The following is a 15,538-nucleotide window of genomic DNA, read 5'->3' as shown; positions in this document are numbered from 1 at the left end:
GGGCGGGGCGGGGCGGGGCGCGAGACCCCCCGGGGCTGCCGGGGGCACCTGCCGGGCCGGGAAGGCTCCGTCACGCTCCCGGAGGAGCGGGGCAGGATGGCTCGTTTGTATGTTCACTGTTTTTGTGGTTTGTGTTTTTTAAATAAAAGTTTGCTTTTACTGTTACATTTTCCTTCTGCTCTCTTTGACAGGTGTGCAAGAAGAGTAACAGCTGTTAAAAGGATGAATGAAATGTATGGAACATACAGCCTGTAAGGAAAAAACATTCTTGCCCTCTCATTTTAATCCTTTTACAGGATTCGTTACAAATTTATATTAAACAATGTATAGAATTTTAAGTTGTCTCTGCTGCCTATTTAAATGCACGTTACATTTTAGTGGCTGCAACATTCTGCCTCGTCTTGCAAACTTGCAAAAGAATCAAGACTGTTTAAAAAAAGTAAAAAATTCGAATTTAATCTTGTTTCACCTAAACAGTAAGAGAATGTTCATCAGATGTGAACACCAAACTCACTTGGACTCAGGATGCTCCATAAATAGAACACGTTGATGTTGTATTTCAGCAGATGCAAATCATCTCCCTTTTTCATTTTGCTACGTCCAAGTGTCATCCCAGGATTTTTCACGGGGCTTTTTTGTAGGCTGTTCCTGCTTTCTCTTTTGGAGGAGAAATGAAGAACCAATGCTTGTGCTATCATTAGTTATGACCTCTGTTTAATCTAAAAATTAAATAAAAGGAGTTAATTTTAGGTAGGTAGAAAAGTTGAGGGTTTTCTAGCCAGGTTGTTAAAAATCTTTCCAATATTTTATTGAGAGCTTCACCTTCTAAAGGAAGGTGATCTGGAAAGATTCAAGTACTCCACCCTCTTCAGTTAGCATCTTGCTCATAAGAAAATGCCTTCTGAACTTCCCAGTATATTATCTTCCCTGCTTTTGTTGAAGGAATGACATTTCTGAAGAAAAAACTGTCAGACTTGAGGAAAAAGTAACAATCATGAGGAGAGAAACACCCACTTGGAATATTAAAAGAATGTTTGCAGACCATACTTAGAGCAGGTGAATCTTCATGCTACCCAAAATGATAGCACACTTTTGCATACTGCTGTGTACTTAAACGTTTGCAACTATTTAATTAGGTAGATGCTGAGCAGCATTTCCCCACCAGTATAAACATACTGCTTCCTTCTTTGAAAGCGGCAATGGCAGAAGATGATCCAGTGAAATGCAGCGGCCTAGGTCTCACTTTTAAACTGCTGGCATGTCTGTGTTGCTGTAAGACCCAGTAACTGCTTTATTCCAGTTTGCTGAGATGCTGATAGCAGTATAACCAACCTAACACAGCTCAACATCTGTCCATTTACCTGCTTCTCCTCAGCTGCAGCAGAAGTAACTCCAGGGCAGACGTGGCCCCTCTGACTATTTTAATCAGTTTTGCTGAGACCATCTCTTCATTCTGACAAATGTGTTAAATATCTTTTTCACATGCAAGCTCAGACTCATTTGAATGGGAAGGCCCGAGTACTTGTTAAAGCCTTTGAAATACTTTTCTTCTATTAAGAAGACACAGGAGTACCAGTAAGTACTTTGATAGTTTGTTTTCATTATTATAATTACAATACATTCTGAACAGTTACAAAATATGGGGGAATCACGTTTTCTCCATAAATTTCTATTGCAAACTTAAGACACTGGGGTGCCTTTGTATTACTTCTGCACATTTTCCCTATAATTTTAGTGAAGACATTCAGTACAGCAACCCTTTTGTTGTTGTTTCAGCAGCTTTTAGTTCTGCCTGGTGTCTCAGGCTTTGATGTCCATCTTGAATGCTGATTTGGCTGCTTAGTTAAAAGCCTGGAGCGAGTTTCTCTCATGTTACACCAATTCAATAGAGGACATTTCCAGTGGGACAGTTCAGAAAAGGTATATATGCAAAATAATTTCTGGGTGACTTAGAGCAATAGCATGTAGTGTATTTCTAAAGTCAAATCTTGCTCTAGATCAGAAGGAATTCCAATTAAGTCATTCAAGTATTTAAACTTCCGATTTCAGAGGAGAATTTGGCTCCACATAAACCGAAAGCATTGGTCAAACAGCATCTTTCTCAAACAAAAAAATACTGCCCATAGTACGAGCCAACTGGCATTCTCAAATACAAGAAACATTCTCCTGCACAGCACTGTTAAAATGTAAAAACACCAGCTATGGAACCTAAAAACATTTCCAACCCACTTCTGGTAAAGTTTAAGTACATTGTACTTAGCTGCTTCAAGACACCTATTTGCATCAGCAGGTGTGGCTACATAGAGTTTCCACGTACAGGCCATGGAGTTACAAGACATGGTATGTAGGACCCCAACAGTATGTTTGCTCATTTCTACAAAGTCATCACTGCTGGACAGCAACATTGCAGTCCAGAGCAAGGTGTGCCCCTACCTCTTCTGCCCTGGGACAAAGGATATGGCTCTGACCATAGGAGCGTACTGCAAGCTAGCAAAGCATCTGAAGAGTTGGCAAAAGAGTTGAAAGGCACATAGCTTGTCCTTAGCAATATTTCCCTGTTCCACTTGTGGTGCCCATTGAGGAATAAATGTTGGGACCTAAGCTTGAAATAAAAAGTAGTAAGAAAATAGAAGCCTCCCAGCAAAAAAAAAAAAAAAAAAATAAGTACATTTTACTTAGCGGCTTCAAGACACCGATTTGCATCAGCAGGTGTGGCTACATAGAGTTTCCACGTACAGGCCATGGAGTTACAAGACATGGTATGTAGGACCCCAACAGTATGTTTGCTCATTTCTACAAAGTCATCACTGCTGGACAGCAACATTGCAGTCCAGAGCAAGGTGTGCCCCTACCTCTTCTGCCCTGGGACAAAGGATATGGCTCTGACCATAGGAGCGTACTGCAAGCTAGCAAAGCATCTGAAGAGTTGGCAAAAGAGTTGAAAGGCACATAGCTTGTCCTTAGCAATATTTCCCTGTTCCACTTGTGGTGCCCATTGAGGAATAAATGTTGGGACCTAAGCTTGAAATAAAAAGTAGTAAGAAAATAGAAGCCTCCCAGCAAAAAAAAAAAAAAAAAAAAAAAAAAAAAAAAAAAAAAAAAAAAAAAAGTTTGCCTTTTTTTTTTTCTCTTTTTTTTTTAGCTTTACAGTTTCACTATTGCATGTTTTCCTCTACCTTCCCAGTGAAAATTAAGGAAGTGATGAATGCATGTTAACCATATGTATGGACTTACTACTACTGGAATACCAAATGGCAGAGCTGCTGTAAGCTGTTGCAAGTACTAAAAGCAATGCTTATAGTGGTCTGTACAGCATTTGCAAATATTTACTTCAAAAAGAGATTAATGTAGTTCTTAGTTTTCTCAGCATTGCTTAGAAACACTAAAAAACTACCAACAGCTAACTGCTACTCTATACCAGATCAATATACCCCAACCAATATTTAGGAATATATGCCATATTTAAAAATACCAAGCTCCTCTAAGCTGGTAAACCTAGAAGATTTTACATAGAGTTAGAGATAAAATATTAAAAATTCTTGTTTCAACTCCACACACTTGACATCTGAATAGGAGTGATGTAGTCATACTATTTATTCCATCAGTGAGACAAAATGTTGTATGGAACTAAATTTCTGAGATTTTTAAATAGAAAGTCATTTAACTCGTATATACACAAAGTGTTCTTTCCACAGATATTTACATGGCAAATATGTTAGAGGAGAACCACTATGACTAAGTCTCTACAAGTATAGCATCCTTTCTGAGCTATTCTCTCTGCTGAAAGAATTCACAGAAGCTTTGAAGTAAAATCTAGACAATTAAAGTTACCATATTTCACAGGAGGTAAAGAAGCCATTAAATGATATTTCAGCATAAGGTTTCTGGAAACAGCTACACAGTAGAGTTTTACATCCAACCCTTCTTTTCCAGCATTCATGGTGAAACTAAATCTCTTCTCAATTTACAGGAGAGATAACAGCATAAGTAAAGATGCATGTGTGTAGCTGTAGTTCAGCCTTCTCGGTAGAGGCTGGTCAGCCGCTCCAGTTCTTTGCAGTTGTCCATGGACATGGACTCTGCTTTCTTTCGGAGACGGTCATCTCGATATACCTTCGCTGCATAAAGTAAATCTGTTTCTAGAAGGGAAAAAGAGAAGAGGTTTTCCAGGTTAAAAACTGAATATTTTGCACACGATACATGCCTGCTCAGAGCCATCCAAAACAGCTCAGGTTTAATTCTCACCCTTTTCTCCCTCTGCCTATTCTAACTACCCACAGACACCACCTCAACAGCACTGCTACAGATTCCCTTTGCTGGATATTCACAAGCATTTCATCTTTTTGAGCAGCAACAGTGCTAACAGCCTTCCAGCACCCTCATACTTCATAGAGCAGTACCTGATGTAAGAAAAACCCAACAAAACACACCACAAAAAAACCTCAGCTAAACCAAGAAACCCACCACTACTTCTGTCACACCTCATTAAACAATACAAACATAGGCCACACTGTGTGACCTTGCATATTATTGACAGCTCAAGCATCTTGTCTCTGTCCAAAAATCCATTCGAATGTCAAGCCCATTACTTCAACTGATGCTGCTTCAGACTGGCAGTGTTTAGAGGTATTAATAAAAGAGCTCTCTGTATTATACTAGTATTCAATAGCTTAACATTATATACATCTTTTTCAGCTCATCAACTCAAAATGCATTAGCAAGGCATTCTGAAATATCAATCAACACTGAAAAGATTTTAACCGTCAAGGAGATCTAATACACAACAGGTATTTGAATCCTTAAAACCACAGAATGATCTATTTCTATAGAGAAAATCTACAAGGAGCTGCTTTCTCAGAATAATTTTGGGTAAGTTTTCACAACCTGATAAATTGCACATAGCAAACAACACGACAGTCACATTCAAGTTATTTTTCTTCATTATACTAGCATCAGGTATTTTTCTAGTAATCACATTTTTCCCAGTAAATACAGAATCATGGGCCTCTGCATTGTCCAGGACTCTGTTTATGCTTAAAAAAGTAAACGTGTCAAGAAAAAACGCTGAAAAATGGGAAAGGTACTCTTTCTTCTTTCCCTCCCCTGGTGAAAAGTGTCTATCAACTCAGCCTTTTCAAAGCTATTTAGACAGTAAGTATATTACAAGAGACACAAATATAACAAGCCAGTAAATCTGAATAATTACTAGGTCAATAAAAGCAAACTATCCTTCCAGATCTACACTCCACTGAAAAAAATGTATAAATAATATGTCCTCTGTTTATTGTGCTCGATTATAGCTTCTTTTCAATTTTTGTTAATAACCATGATGATTTTTGTAAACTACTTTATTATACGATTACCAATTGTTCTTCTAGCAATTACCTGTAGATGAAAAATTTAGATACTCATTCGATTAAGACTGAACATAGTCAAAGATTTCAAGATGACCAAAGGACAACCTAGCTGGAAAAATACAAGGGTTTTTATATTTGCTTATGAATTAAATTCAGAAGTTCTCTAAGGCTTTCCTCTATTTAAAAAATTTGGGAAAAAAAATAATTATAAAAACCTGGTACTCTGGGCAGTAATCTGAAAGCTTTTCCCCAAAGTACTGGTGTTTCTCTTGCATACATGTGACTTATCAACACAGTTTTCTGCTGAGTTCTTTTCTGTGGGCAATTTGTAAAACTGTAAAGATGTACTTGTGCACAAGCAATGTGTACTCACAAGGAAGGAGGCTCATGCCTCAGGAAGCATCAGGCCAGGGATGCACAGGCAGTGCAGTTTGTAGCTGTACATGTACAGGCCAAGTGTGAGGAAAGCGCGCAGTCCTGTTTGGGTGTCTGACAAGCCATGATGCTGGGCTGTCTTGTACAACTGGGAGAAGCTAAGGGGCCATTTCAGCTCAAAGACCTGGCATCACTCAAGTGCAAAGTTATGCAGAAACACACAGCTTAACAGTAAACTTTTACTGAAGTTTGCCATCTGAAAAGTTGAAACCACCTGTTTCCAACACTGATGTCATGGTAGCAGCCTTGCTCTCACAGCATGAAAGGCTCACACAATTGTCACAGATAATAGAATAACAGGTTAAAATTGAAGATGATTAGAGATGGCCAATGCTATTCAGTATTGTTATGCTTTAACACTTAGTTTAACACTTAGTTTTAGGCTCCTGAAAGAAAATAGCTCCTTGTACAATATTAGATTGGAAAAACAGACTGTGAACTAAAAAAACCCACATTTTTAAGGTCTGATATGGCCAAGGTACCAAGTCAGGAAGAAAAATTATTCAGCATTGGCAAAAGATTAAGCACTGATTTACAGCTTCTGATGTTCTACAGGACATGCTGCGTGTCCTTGGTTGCCTGGAAAAAGCAAGTTCTATATGTACTGTTCTCCAAGGCAGATTATTTTTTTCATTCTCTGGAAACACCTACATAAGCTTCAGTTACATTTATTTATTCATTTATGTATTTATACAAAAGGACCTAGGGAAATGAGATATTGCCATGATAAAATAATGTGGAAGAAATGAAAATTCTTAGCTTTAATCCTTAAATGAGAGTAATTTCTTTCTCATTATCAATGCATTGTCATCTTTAATTTTTTGAGAAATGGTCACAGATAGTAGAGCAGCAGGGTTAAAATTGCTGATGCTTTGCAGATGGTGGTTAGGTCACTGAGTAGAACACAGAAATTAAGTGACACTGGGGACAATTTTAGAAGTGAGAAACAGCAGGGAACTTTAACACTCATTTTCTCATTCAGACACGTTAATAATACAAGCACTTCATTCTTGCCTGAGGCAATCTTTTTTTTTTATAGTAATGCATGCTTTCATGAAATTACACATATTACCAAACTTACTTTGTTGCCTCTCCTTCCAACAGTTATTACGAATGTTGGATACATAATCCTCTTCCACACTCTTTTCCACTTTCTGTAATGACACTCCTTTGTACTCATTTTTAAAGTCCTTGTTGACATAATAAATAACACCCAAATTTTCTGTCTGCATTTTTATGGTCTGCCCTGTACTTCTGCAAAAAAGACAAAAAAAGAAAAAAAAAGGAGATAGAGATTAGATATTTATTTGATTTTGTTTGACACCACAAATACACTTTTAAAAATACTGCTATTGCAGAAGAACAGTGCATCACTGAATCTGCGTTCTCAAGACAAGTAGTGAAGTGAATGGTTGCATAATTTGCCAGATAATAAAATTACTATATTCACCTGAATATTAAAATTCAGCTGCTTAAACCCTTGATCTTGGAAAAAACTCCCACTTTAGCAAGCCACTTGTTTCATACTTTGTTAACAAATACAAGCTTTCTAATTGAAAATTACATTCAAACTCAACAGAAGGAAAACCAGCTCACTACCATGTAGCAACCCAGTACAGGCATCTTCAGTGTTCTCTGCCAGCTCTGACAAATCCATTTTCTGCTGGCATTCTGTGGATTAAAAATCAAAGACTGCACAAAATTTTGGCAGAGAAGTATTTATAAGCATCATAACAGCTTTGCTGCAGAAGGGAAAAACATCATGCTCTGGAAATAAAGAACTCTGAAAAATACGAGAGGAGAAAATGAAACTTTCTGTTGTGGGGCAGAGAGCTCTGCAAGGAATGAAGAACCTTTAAAACAGTTGTGGCAAGTGGGCTAAGTCTACTAGCTGCATCCTTGATTACTTATTTCTCTCAAGGATAAAAGATGTATTTATCTTACTGTACAAAACAGGCACGTTTCACTTTGCAAGAAAACAAAGACAAATGATTTTACCATCACCTAGAATGAAGCAAAGAACAGACAATTTTCTACAGCCTTCATCTAGTTCAAAATTTAAGTAAGGATGAGAAAGTTGCTTCAATGTACTTCACTTGCTACAAGCACAGATGACCCCTACAAGAATAATGAGCCTTAGTAGGTTTCAGGATTCAATTAAATACTTTGGAGATGCAAACACGTTTGCAACATGCTATGTTGCATGGACCCACTGCCTTGCAACAGACCTTCTAAACTCCAGGTATTGTGGACTGTCCTGGTTTAACCCCAGCTGGCAACTAAGCACCACCCAGCAGCTCGCTCATTCCCTTCCCCGTAGGATGGGAGAGAATCAGAAGGGTAAAAGTGAGAAAACTCATGGATTGAGATAAAGACAGTTCAATAGGTAAAGCAAAAGCTGTGTGCACAAGTCAAGGAAACAAGGAATTTATTCACTGCTTCCCATGGGCAGGCAGGCATCTCCAGGAAAGTAGGGCTCCATCACACATAACAGATACTTGGGAAGACAGATAGCATCACTCTAAATTTCTCCCCCCCAAGCCCCCTTTCATCCTTCTCCCAGGTTTACATGCTGAGCATGACATCATATGGTATAGAATATCCCTTTGGTCAGCTGGCTCAGCTGTGTCTCCACCCAACTTCTTGTGTAACCTTAGCTGATGCCCTGGTAGGGTGGGGTGAGAAGCAGAAAAGGCCTTGACTCTGTGTAAGCAAAAACATCTCTGCATTATCAACACTCTTCTCAGCACAAAACCAAAACATAGCCCCAGACTAGCTACTATGAAGAAAATTAACTATCCCAGCCCAAACTTACACACTGACCTCTTTTCTTCATTACATTCTCACAGCATGTTCTTAGTACCTAACCTTCAAGTTTTGCTCTGCTTTGTCTATGCCCTCCCTTCCTCACTGTGGAAAAATCAAGGACAAACTAGCAGAAGGCTCTCTAAAATGATTCTACATGGAATTGGTGATTACAATACCATCCTCTCTGCTTAAAGCTAATGTAATTCAGCATTACTTACGTTCTTGGGTATAAGGCGTAAGGAGGGTTAGATACCATCAGCTGGCTCAACAAGGAGACAAGGATCAACACAATAATAGGCATCAGCTGAATGAACATAGAGAAACCTCCCTAAGGAACAAAACAGATTCAGGTATTTCATAAAACAGCATCAATTGTAAATTTGACAAGATTAATGCTAAGCATGCTTCAAGCATCAAAAGCTGCTAGGAGAACTCTAACTCCAAATCTGCAAACACTGTGGCCTCACCATAACTTCCCAGTGCATACACAGTATTCATAGAGTGCTCAAGCCACAAGAGTTCATGGGTTAGTGTGTAGCCACAATCGACCAAATCGAGCCACAATTACCAAACGAATAGCTTGGTTCTGTTACACTGTACACCATGATCTGGCCTCTTCCATACAGCAATTATACAGGACTACATATAATTCATATAAATTAATACAGAACCTCAAGTACAATTCTCAGCTCAGCCCAAATAAATTTTTAAAAGTAGAAAAGGATTAGTGACCAGAATTAGTCACGTATTTAGGCTAATACTACCAGTCACTAGTAAGATAGTGACATACAACAACAGATTTACAAAACCAGGCTATTACCTTTTCAAATTTGCATATCTATTTACCAGTTTGAATGACTACCACCTGCCAAAATTTTAAAATATATAACTGACAAGTACAAATGCTCCTCTACAGTACACAGCTCCTGTATAGTCACACCACTGAAAGTGACTTTCAACATATTTCACAATCCACAATTCAAAGTTAATGGGAGTTTAAACATACATCACCCCTCTCTTCCTCTCTTTCATGTCCACTCTGACGGTGCTGATTAGGATGACTGTAGCCAGCACGACCATTAGAGAATGAATGGACACTACCTAAGGAAAGAAATATCCACTTCTAAATAATGTAAAAACCCAACTACTTAGAGGTCAATACAGAAGCAACAACATAAAGCATTTTAATGTTACCCCACAATGACATAAAATAACTCAACTTTTAAATATTTTACAATTTCAAAGTTGTTTCCAAGAAATACTTTGAGATTTAAGTGATCTGTAATTTCATGTCCTACAGAATCACCACATAAATCATCATAAAGAACTGACCTCACGTTTTTGGGATTTAGCTACTCTAAGGGAAAAATAAGCTGTGATGCAGATCAAAGAGTTGGAGGCTGAGGCAGGCTGAAACAACTGTACTGCTTTACAATGTCACAAACCCTCATGCCATTCTGGGCAGTAGCACCATCCTGATGAATATACTGATATATACAAATACCTGTTGGAAAGGCCCCTCCGAAAAACATGTTGAATAGATCCTCTGGAGTAATATCTGCCTCACAGCCTCTGTGGAAGTTGAATCTACCGTTGCTAGGGTGATTGCATGTTTGCTCTTCACTGCCTGTAAGGTCATACTGCTTTCGTTTCTCCGGGTTACTCAGCACAGCATATGCATTTCCGATTTCTGAAGCAAGGAATAAAAGACAACTCTCATAAACAAAAGAGCCATTCCAGCAAGAAAATTTCAATTCCAAAGTCAGGAACAAGCAGCGAATTACGTCCTCTACTGTATGTAACAAATCAACTATAGCACAACAAGGTCCAGAAATATCTCTACTTTAGCATAGTTTCCACAAAGTTTCCCACTAAAGCTACTGAAAGGCCTTTTCTCTTGTTGGCAGAAGGCAGCAGAGCTTTGATCCTTTTTCTAAGGAAACACCTACATCTGTGGAAATGTTCTTTCTCACTGCAATTACAAAAAAGCATCAAGCATGACAATGAAAGCTTTGAAGTGGAGTAATTGCAAAGTTCAGTTTGCAGCCGAGCTTAAAAACATCATAAACTCAGTAGGTTTTCTTTGGTTTCATTTAATAAGTGGTCACTTATTTGAATCTAACAACTTCATTGTCTGCAACAGCTGGAATGTATTTTTTTATATACTTAAGATATTTTATGGATTCCATTAATAACACAAAGTCTTGCATGGTGTAACATGAGGAGTACAACATGTATGCATGACAAGAAAATGTGTGTTCCCAAAGTTGTCAATATGACCTCAATGTTTCGAGTGTGTAGCCTGGATGCTTGTCCCTGCTCACACTCCATTATCACAAATGAACAACTTCACTTTTGGCAATAGAAAGGAAAAATACTGAATTAGGTAGCATGGAAAGAATCACTGTGAAAAGACCACCAGCTCTGCTGACTTTACAAATTTTGACCCTGGTTGCTCTGCACAGACATACAGGTCTTGCAGACTGAAGGAAGATTTCTGTTGGCACTTGATAAACAATCTTCACTTTGTCATGTCTTCATTAAACCCTTTCTGCTTTCCATTCTTTTCTCTGCTTCAGGCCTTTCCAACAAAAGACTTCTTTTACAGCTGACCAACACAAGGCACAGGGATTATGTTTTTGTGTTGAAAAGCCATCAGTCATCAAAAGTTTGTGAAAGGTGCACCACTATAACCTTAACACAGGCAAATAAGATTGTGGCTTTGTGTAATTAATGTTTTCAACATTATCCAATCTAAAAAAAAGAGGTAAGGCGTCTTAGCTATATGCATTTAAAGATGCCCTTAGAACTAATCATTAGCCATTCCTTCAAGTGGAGAAGAAAACCCAAAGAAATGGAGCCTGGTAACTTGCATTGAGCATGTGATATATGCTACTAACACCAAATAGTGTGACAAGATTCCTCTGTTACACAGACAAGGATAAATTTGCTAGTAAATATTTAGATTTCCCCAACAACTAAGAATCTGGGGAGATAAAAGTCTGGTGATTGCAGACCAAGTGAAGATACCATACTGTCTTAGTATGGTCAGCAATCTTTTTTGACTATTTGTTATTTGGTCTTGATTATTTGATGCTAATTCACAATGTTTGATTAAAATACAATTTTCTTTCAATAAGCACATAAAAAACCTGCTCTAAAGTTCCAAAGGAAAGATTTTTTTATGCAGTTGGTAAAAAATATTTCAAGAGATTAAAAGTCAGCACAAATTTATCAATCTAAAACAATCTCAGGAAGCCTGCTTAATACAACAGAAGTGTAGCACTAGGCAGCTTAACATCTATGTATGTAGCCTAACACCAAACTAAAATCTGTTTTCTAATTGACCTTTCCTTAGAATAAAGCATGATTATGAAATAACAACCATTATGAAACTCCTCAGCTGGATGTTAGAAATTCATCAGACACTTTTAAAGGCAAACTACATCATAAATTTCCTCAGCCATACAAAAATATTACAATAATTTCAACGCAAGCAAAATGCCAGATTTAATGAAATAATTTTTAGTCAGTAAGACTCCCCTACAAAATTTTCTGTTCATGTACTCATCTCATTAAGAACCAGAAAGTGAAATTAAGTTTGTAAGTGAAATCAAACTTGAACAAAGTGCTAGTATTAAATATAAGACTAAAATGTTTACTTACATTTTAAAATATTATTTTAAAATGCTGTTAAGAAGGAAAATATTTTATTTACAGGCCTAAGACAATTTTATAACAACATCTTTTTTAGAGAAAGCCATCTCACAGTTGAATTAAAATAATCATTAGGAAACAATTTTCCTGCTATGTTCTATCTAACTTTTCATTTGAAATTGTTAAATTATTATTATAATTTTCCCTTAAAGTCTGTATCAGAAGTCTTCCTCAGGACTTTCCCCAGTTTTTTTATCAGTTTTATCCAACTAATTTTTTCAAATGTCTGCATGTAAACCTGACACAGGACAAATAAATAAGATGTACCACAATCAGATTTATTTATGCTTGATCATTTCTTACCGATTCACATTTTTCTTAATCTGTGTCTAAGATGAAGGTACAGGTTTTCTTTAAAAAGCATTTCCAAAACAATTTTCCCTTTGCAGGGCTAAGCTTGGCAGTCTTAAATCAGGTCAAGTCAGATTGTAAATTTTAACTAAGAAATGGTCAAAGGCAACTATTAATAAGACCATGTTTGATCACAAGTGTTTTTCTAAGGAAAAAGTAGTAAAACTACAAACATATGAGGAATTCTAAGGAAAAGGTAACTTAGCATGGGGCACATGATTTGGTAAAAATTTCATTTTGCTATCAAGTATTACTTGTTTTTTTAAGCTCAAGTACAGTGAAGAATCAAGATAGATTCACTTGACTACGTTAAGCCAACAACAGCAAAAAGGTGCACTTGAGTTTCACAGACCAAGTATTTGTTCCCTGTACCTGAAAATTCCAGTCAATCCTCTGAAACTGAACCCTACTGCAACAGTTCACATTCTTTATCTATACTTCTAGGTATAAATAAAGGTCAAATATTTTCTTGGATAAAAATGTCAGTTTAATATTAGGTAGAAGACACCACATCGAAAATTCTGTAAAAAGACAAGTGATCAATGTAGATTAATTTATTGTAATCTGCTAGATTTTACTCATAAAATAAATGTTAAGTAAATATGGTATTTTACTTTTAAAAGCCTCTGTTGCTCCGGGTGCATGGTTTTTGTCTGGGTGGAATTTCAAAGCAAGTTTTCTATAAGCCTTCTTCAGGTCTTCTTCTCCTGCATCCTTTGACACCCCAAGGACTTCATAATAATTTTTACATTTCTTTATACTGCAAAAGAAAATAAAGTAAAATGTTGTAAAAAAGACCAAAACCACTTCAACATAAAAGTAGTATATCAGTACACAGCTGCAAAGGAGGCAATACATTGCACTGATGCAATAAATTACATATCTTGCTTTTAATATAAAATATTAGAAAAAATCCACTCTAGAAAAAAGAAACATTTTTTTCATAATAAACTCACTATTGAGCACAATAAGCTATTGTACGCAAAATTGCTTACTACATTTATTTATTTTACTTCTGGTACATAGAGCTACTACAGTTGTAAGAAAAGGTTTCAGCTTGCAATTACATTTCCTCATCCCCACTATGTGAATACTGCTGTTAATATGCATTAAATGAAGATTCCATATTTAGTTTGCAGAGCTAGCAAAGGCCTATTTTGACTCTCAAGAGCAAGTGCACTTTGGTATGCATGATAAAAATCAAAACAAACAATTCCTCCCTTTCTCCAAACAACAGTCAAGTCATAACACCATTCAAGCATTCACTTTTCAGGGAAATTAGTCACATGAGAATACCTCTGATGCTGAGCACCTGGATCTCAACAAACTTTCTGCATTTATATAAATTCTAAGAAACAGTAACAGCTCCAGCAGTTACAGATTCAGTTAATCTCACATGTTCAATGTAGCATTTTTTAAAACTGTGAAAACTTGGAAATAGTCTTCTGGTAGGCAGTCTCACCCAGACTGGAAAAGCAAATCTGGAAATGATGTAACGATTTGGTATGCTTTGCAACACTCAGAAGGAAGAGCAGCTACAGGGGACAAGCAGGAAATTAACTTTATGTGGGCAGGAAGAATTGACCAAACCAATGAATTCCTCTTAAAATCAAACCAAGTTACTTGGGTAAGAATTTAGAAACTTAAGAGAAATAAGGCTGAATCACAAACTTGCATTGCAGAAATGAGGCATGCTGATATTTGGTGCATACCAAAAGAAAAGAGCTGACCTGAGCAAGAAACAGAAATTACATCCATAAACATTTTAAAAGCTTCATTTTATTCTCTTCACGTGGCTGCAACTGTGTCCACATTCTCTTAAACGCACAGATTTCTAGGTAAATATGGTTTTAGTTTTACAAAGTCTATACCTAGGGCAGCCAAGTGAAAAACCTGGGAGTAAGCAAGTCTTTGGCATTTTCATGAAGGAGGAGTGGGTACCCTGTATTAAGGGAAGGCTGGCATCAGAAGTACAACCACGCTGTCATGGGTGGTCCTTCACAGTTCACACAGTGATCAAATCAAATTTCATTTGAGGGATCCCTTTTCCTGTGTTCAAAGAACACGGGCTGTTATGGAAGTCTCAGTGTAATGCTCTCAAGAGCACTGAATTGCATGTATGCAGGCAGCTGCCAACACAAACATCCTGTGAAATAAATATAGCTCATTATATTTAAGTAATATTTAATCAGCTCAAATTAGGAAGCTGATAGACATTAACTAAAAAGAACACAGTGAATCCATCATCAAGAAAGTACAGAAAGAAAATACATTAAATTACACTCTGAATCTTGGAAACTTTTGTTTGTGAATTTGTACAATAAGAAAAAATTCTGGTAGTGTTCAGATCCCTTCATCCTTAGCCTGAAGACCTGGATTATTTATGAACTGTATCAAAACCAGACAGCTTTATTTAAAGGTGTAACAGTATCAAATTTAGCTTTTATTTCAATAAATTGCTATCTCAGCATCCAATGCAAGTTCTTCAGTATTTCAGTATCTGAATTATCTCTTTGTGGACCAGACTCCTCAAAACTTTGGTTGATATAAAATTAGGTAGACAGCCATCAACTCTTAGCAAAGTTATTGTTTTATTAGCCTTAAAACAGTAGTGCTGAGCATTTGTTCAAGCATTCTTAAGTGCTGAGCATCCTCAACAACTTCTTCCCCAACAGTTCAGTTCTTTGCAGATGTAATATGCTTTTAATTCACAACTCTAGGATGCAGGAAGGAGAAAAATGAAATAAAAACCACAACCCAAGAAGTGCCAACCTGTTATTCTAATCCTCAAGAACTCACTCCATAGTTTTTTTGCAATTCACAACAGTGAAAGTGCCCCAGCAGGAAACCCTCATGGGAAAAGCAGGAAT

General features: G+C 37.0%; 1 protein-coding gene across 1 annotated transcript in view; it reads right to left on the bottom strand.

The window, feature by feature from the left end:
• Window positions 1-3,570: 3,570 nt before the first annotated feature.
• The window catches only part of DNAJB14 (DnaJ (Hsp40) homolog, subfamily B, member 14), a 20,441-nt gene continuing 8,473 nt past the window's right edge, over window positions 3,571-15,538 (bottom strand). Inside the window, exons 2-7 of the mRNA XM_010003167.1 lie at window positions 13,283-13,428; window positions 10,105-10,290; window positions 9,607-9,701; window positions 8,819-8,928; window positions 6,874-7,046; window positions 3,571-4,139 (exon numbers count right to left, since the gene is read on the bottom strand). Of these exons, the coding sequence (XP_010001469.1) occupies window positions 4,015-4,139; window positions 6,874-7,046; window positions 8,819-8,928; window positions 9,607-9,701; window positions 10,105-10,290; window positions 13,283-13,428 (835 nt within the window). The 3' untranslated portion in view covers window positions 3,571-4,014. The remainder of the gene's footprint in view (window positions 4,140-6,873; window positions 7,047-8,818; window positions 8,929-9,606; window positions 9,702-10,104; window positions 10,291-13,282; window positions 13,429-15,538) is intronic.

The sequence above is a fragment of the Chaetura pelagica genome, unplaced genomic scaffold (assembly GCF_000747805.2).
Source record: "Chaetura pelagica isolate M959 unplaced genomic scaffold, ChaPel_1.0 scaffold188, whole genome shotgun sequence".
Taxonomy (NCBI): domain Eukaryota; kingdom Metazoa; phylum Chordata; class Aves; order Apodiformes; family Apodidae; genus Chaetura; species Chaetura pelagica.
The sequence above is the reverse complement of the archived record's forward strand: the minus strand, read 5'-3'. Positions and strand labels throughout refer to the sequence as shown.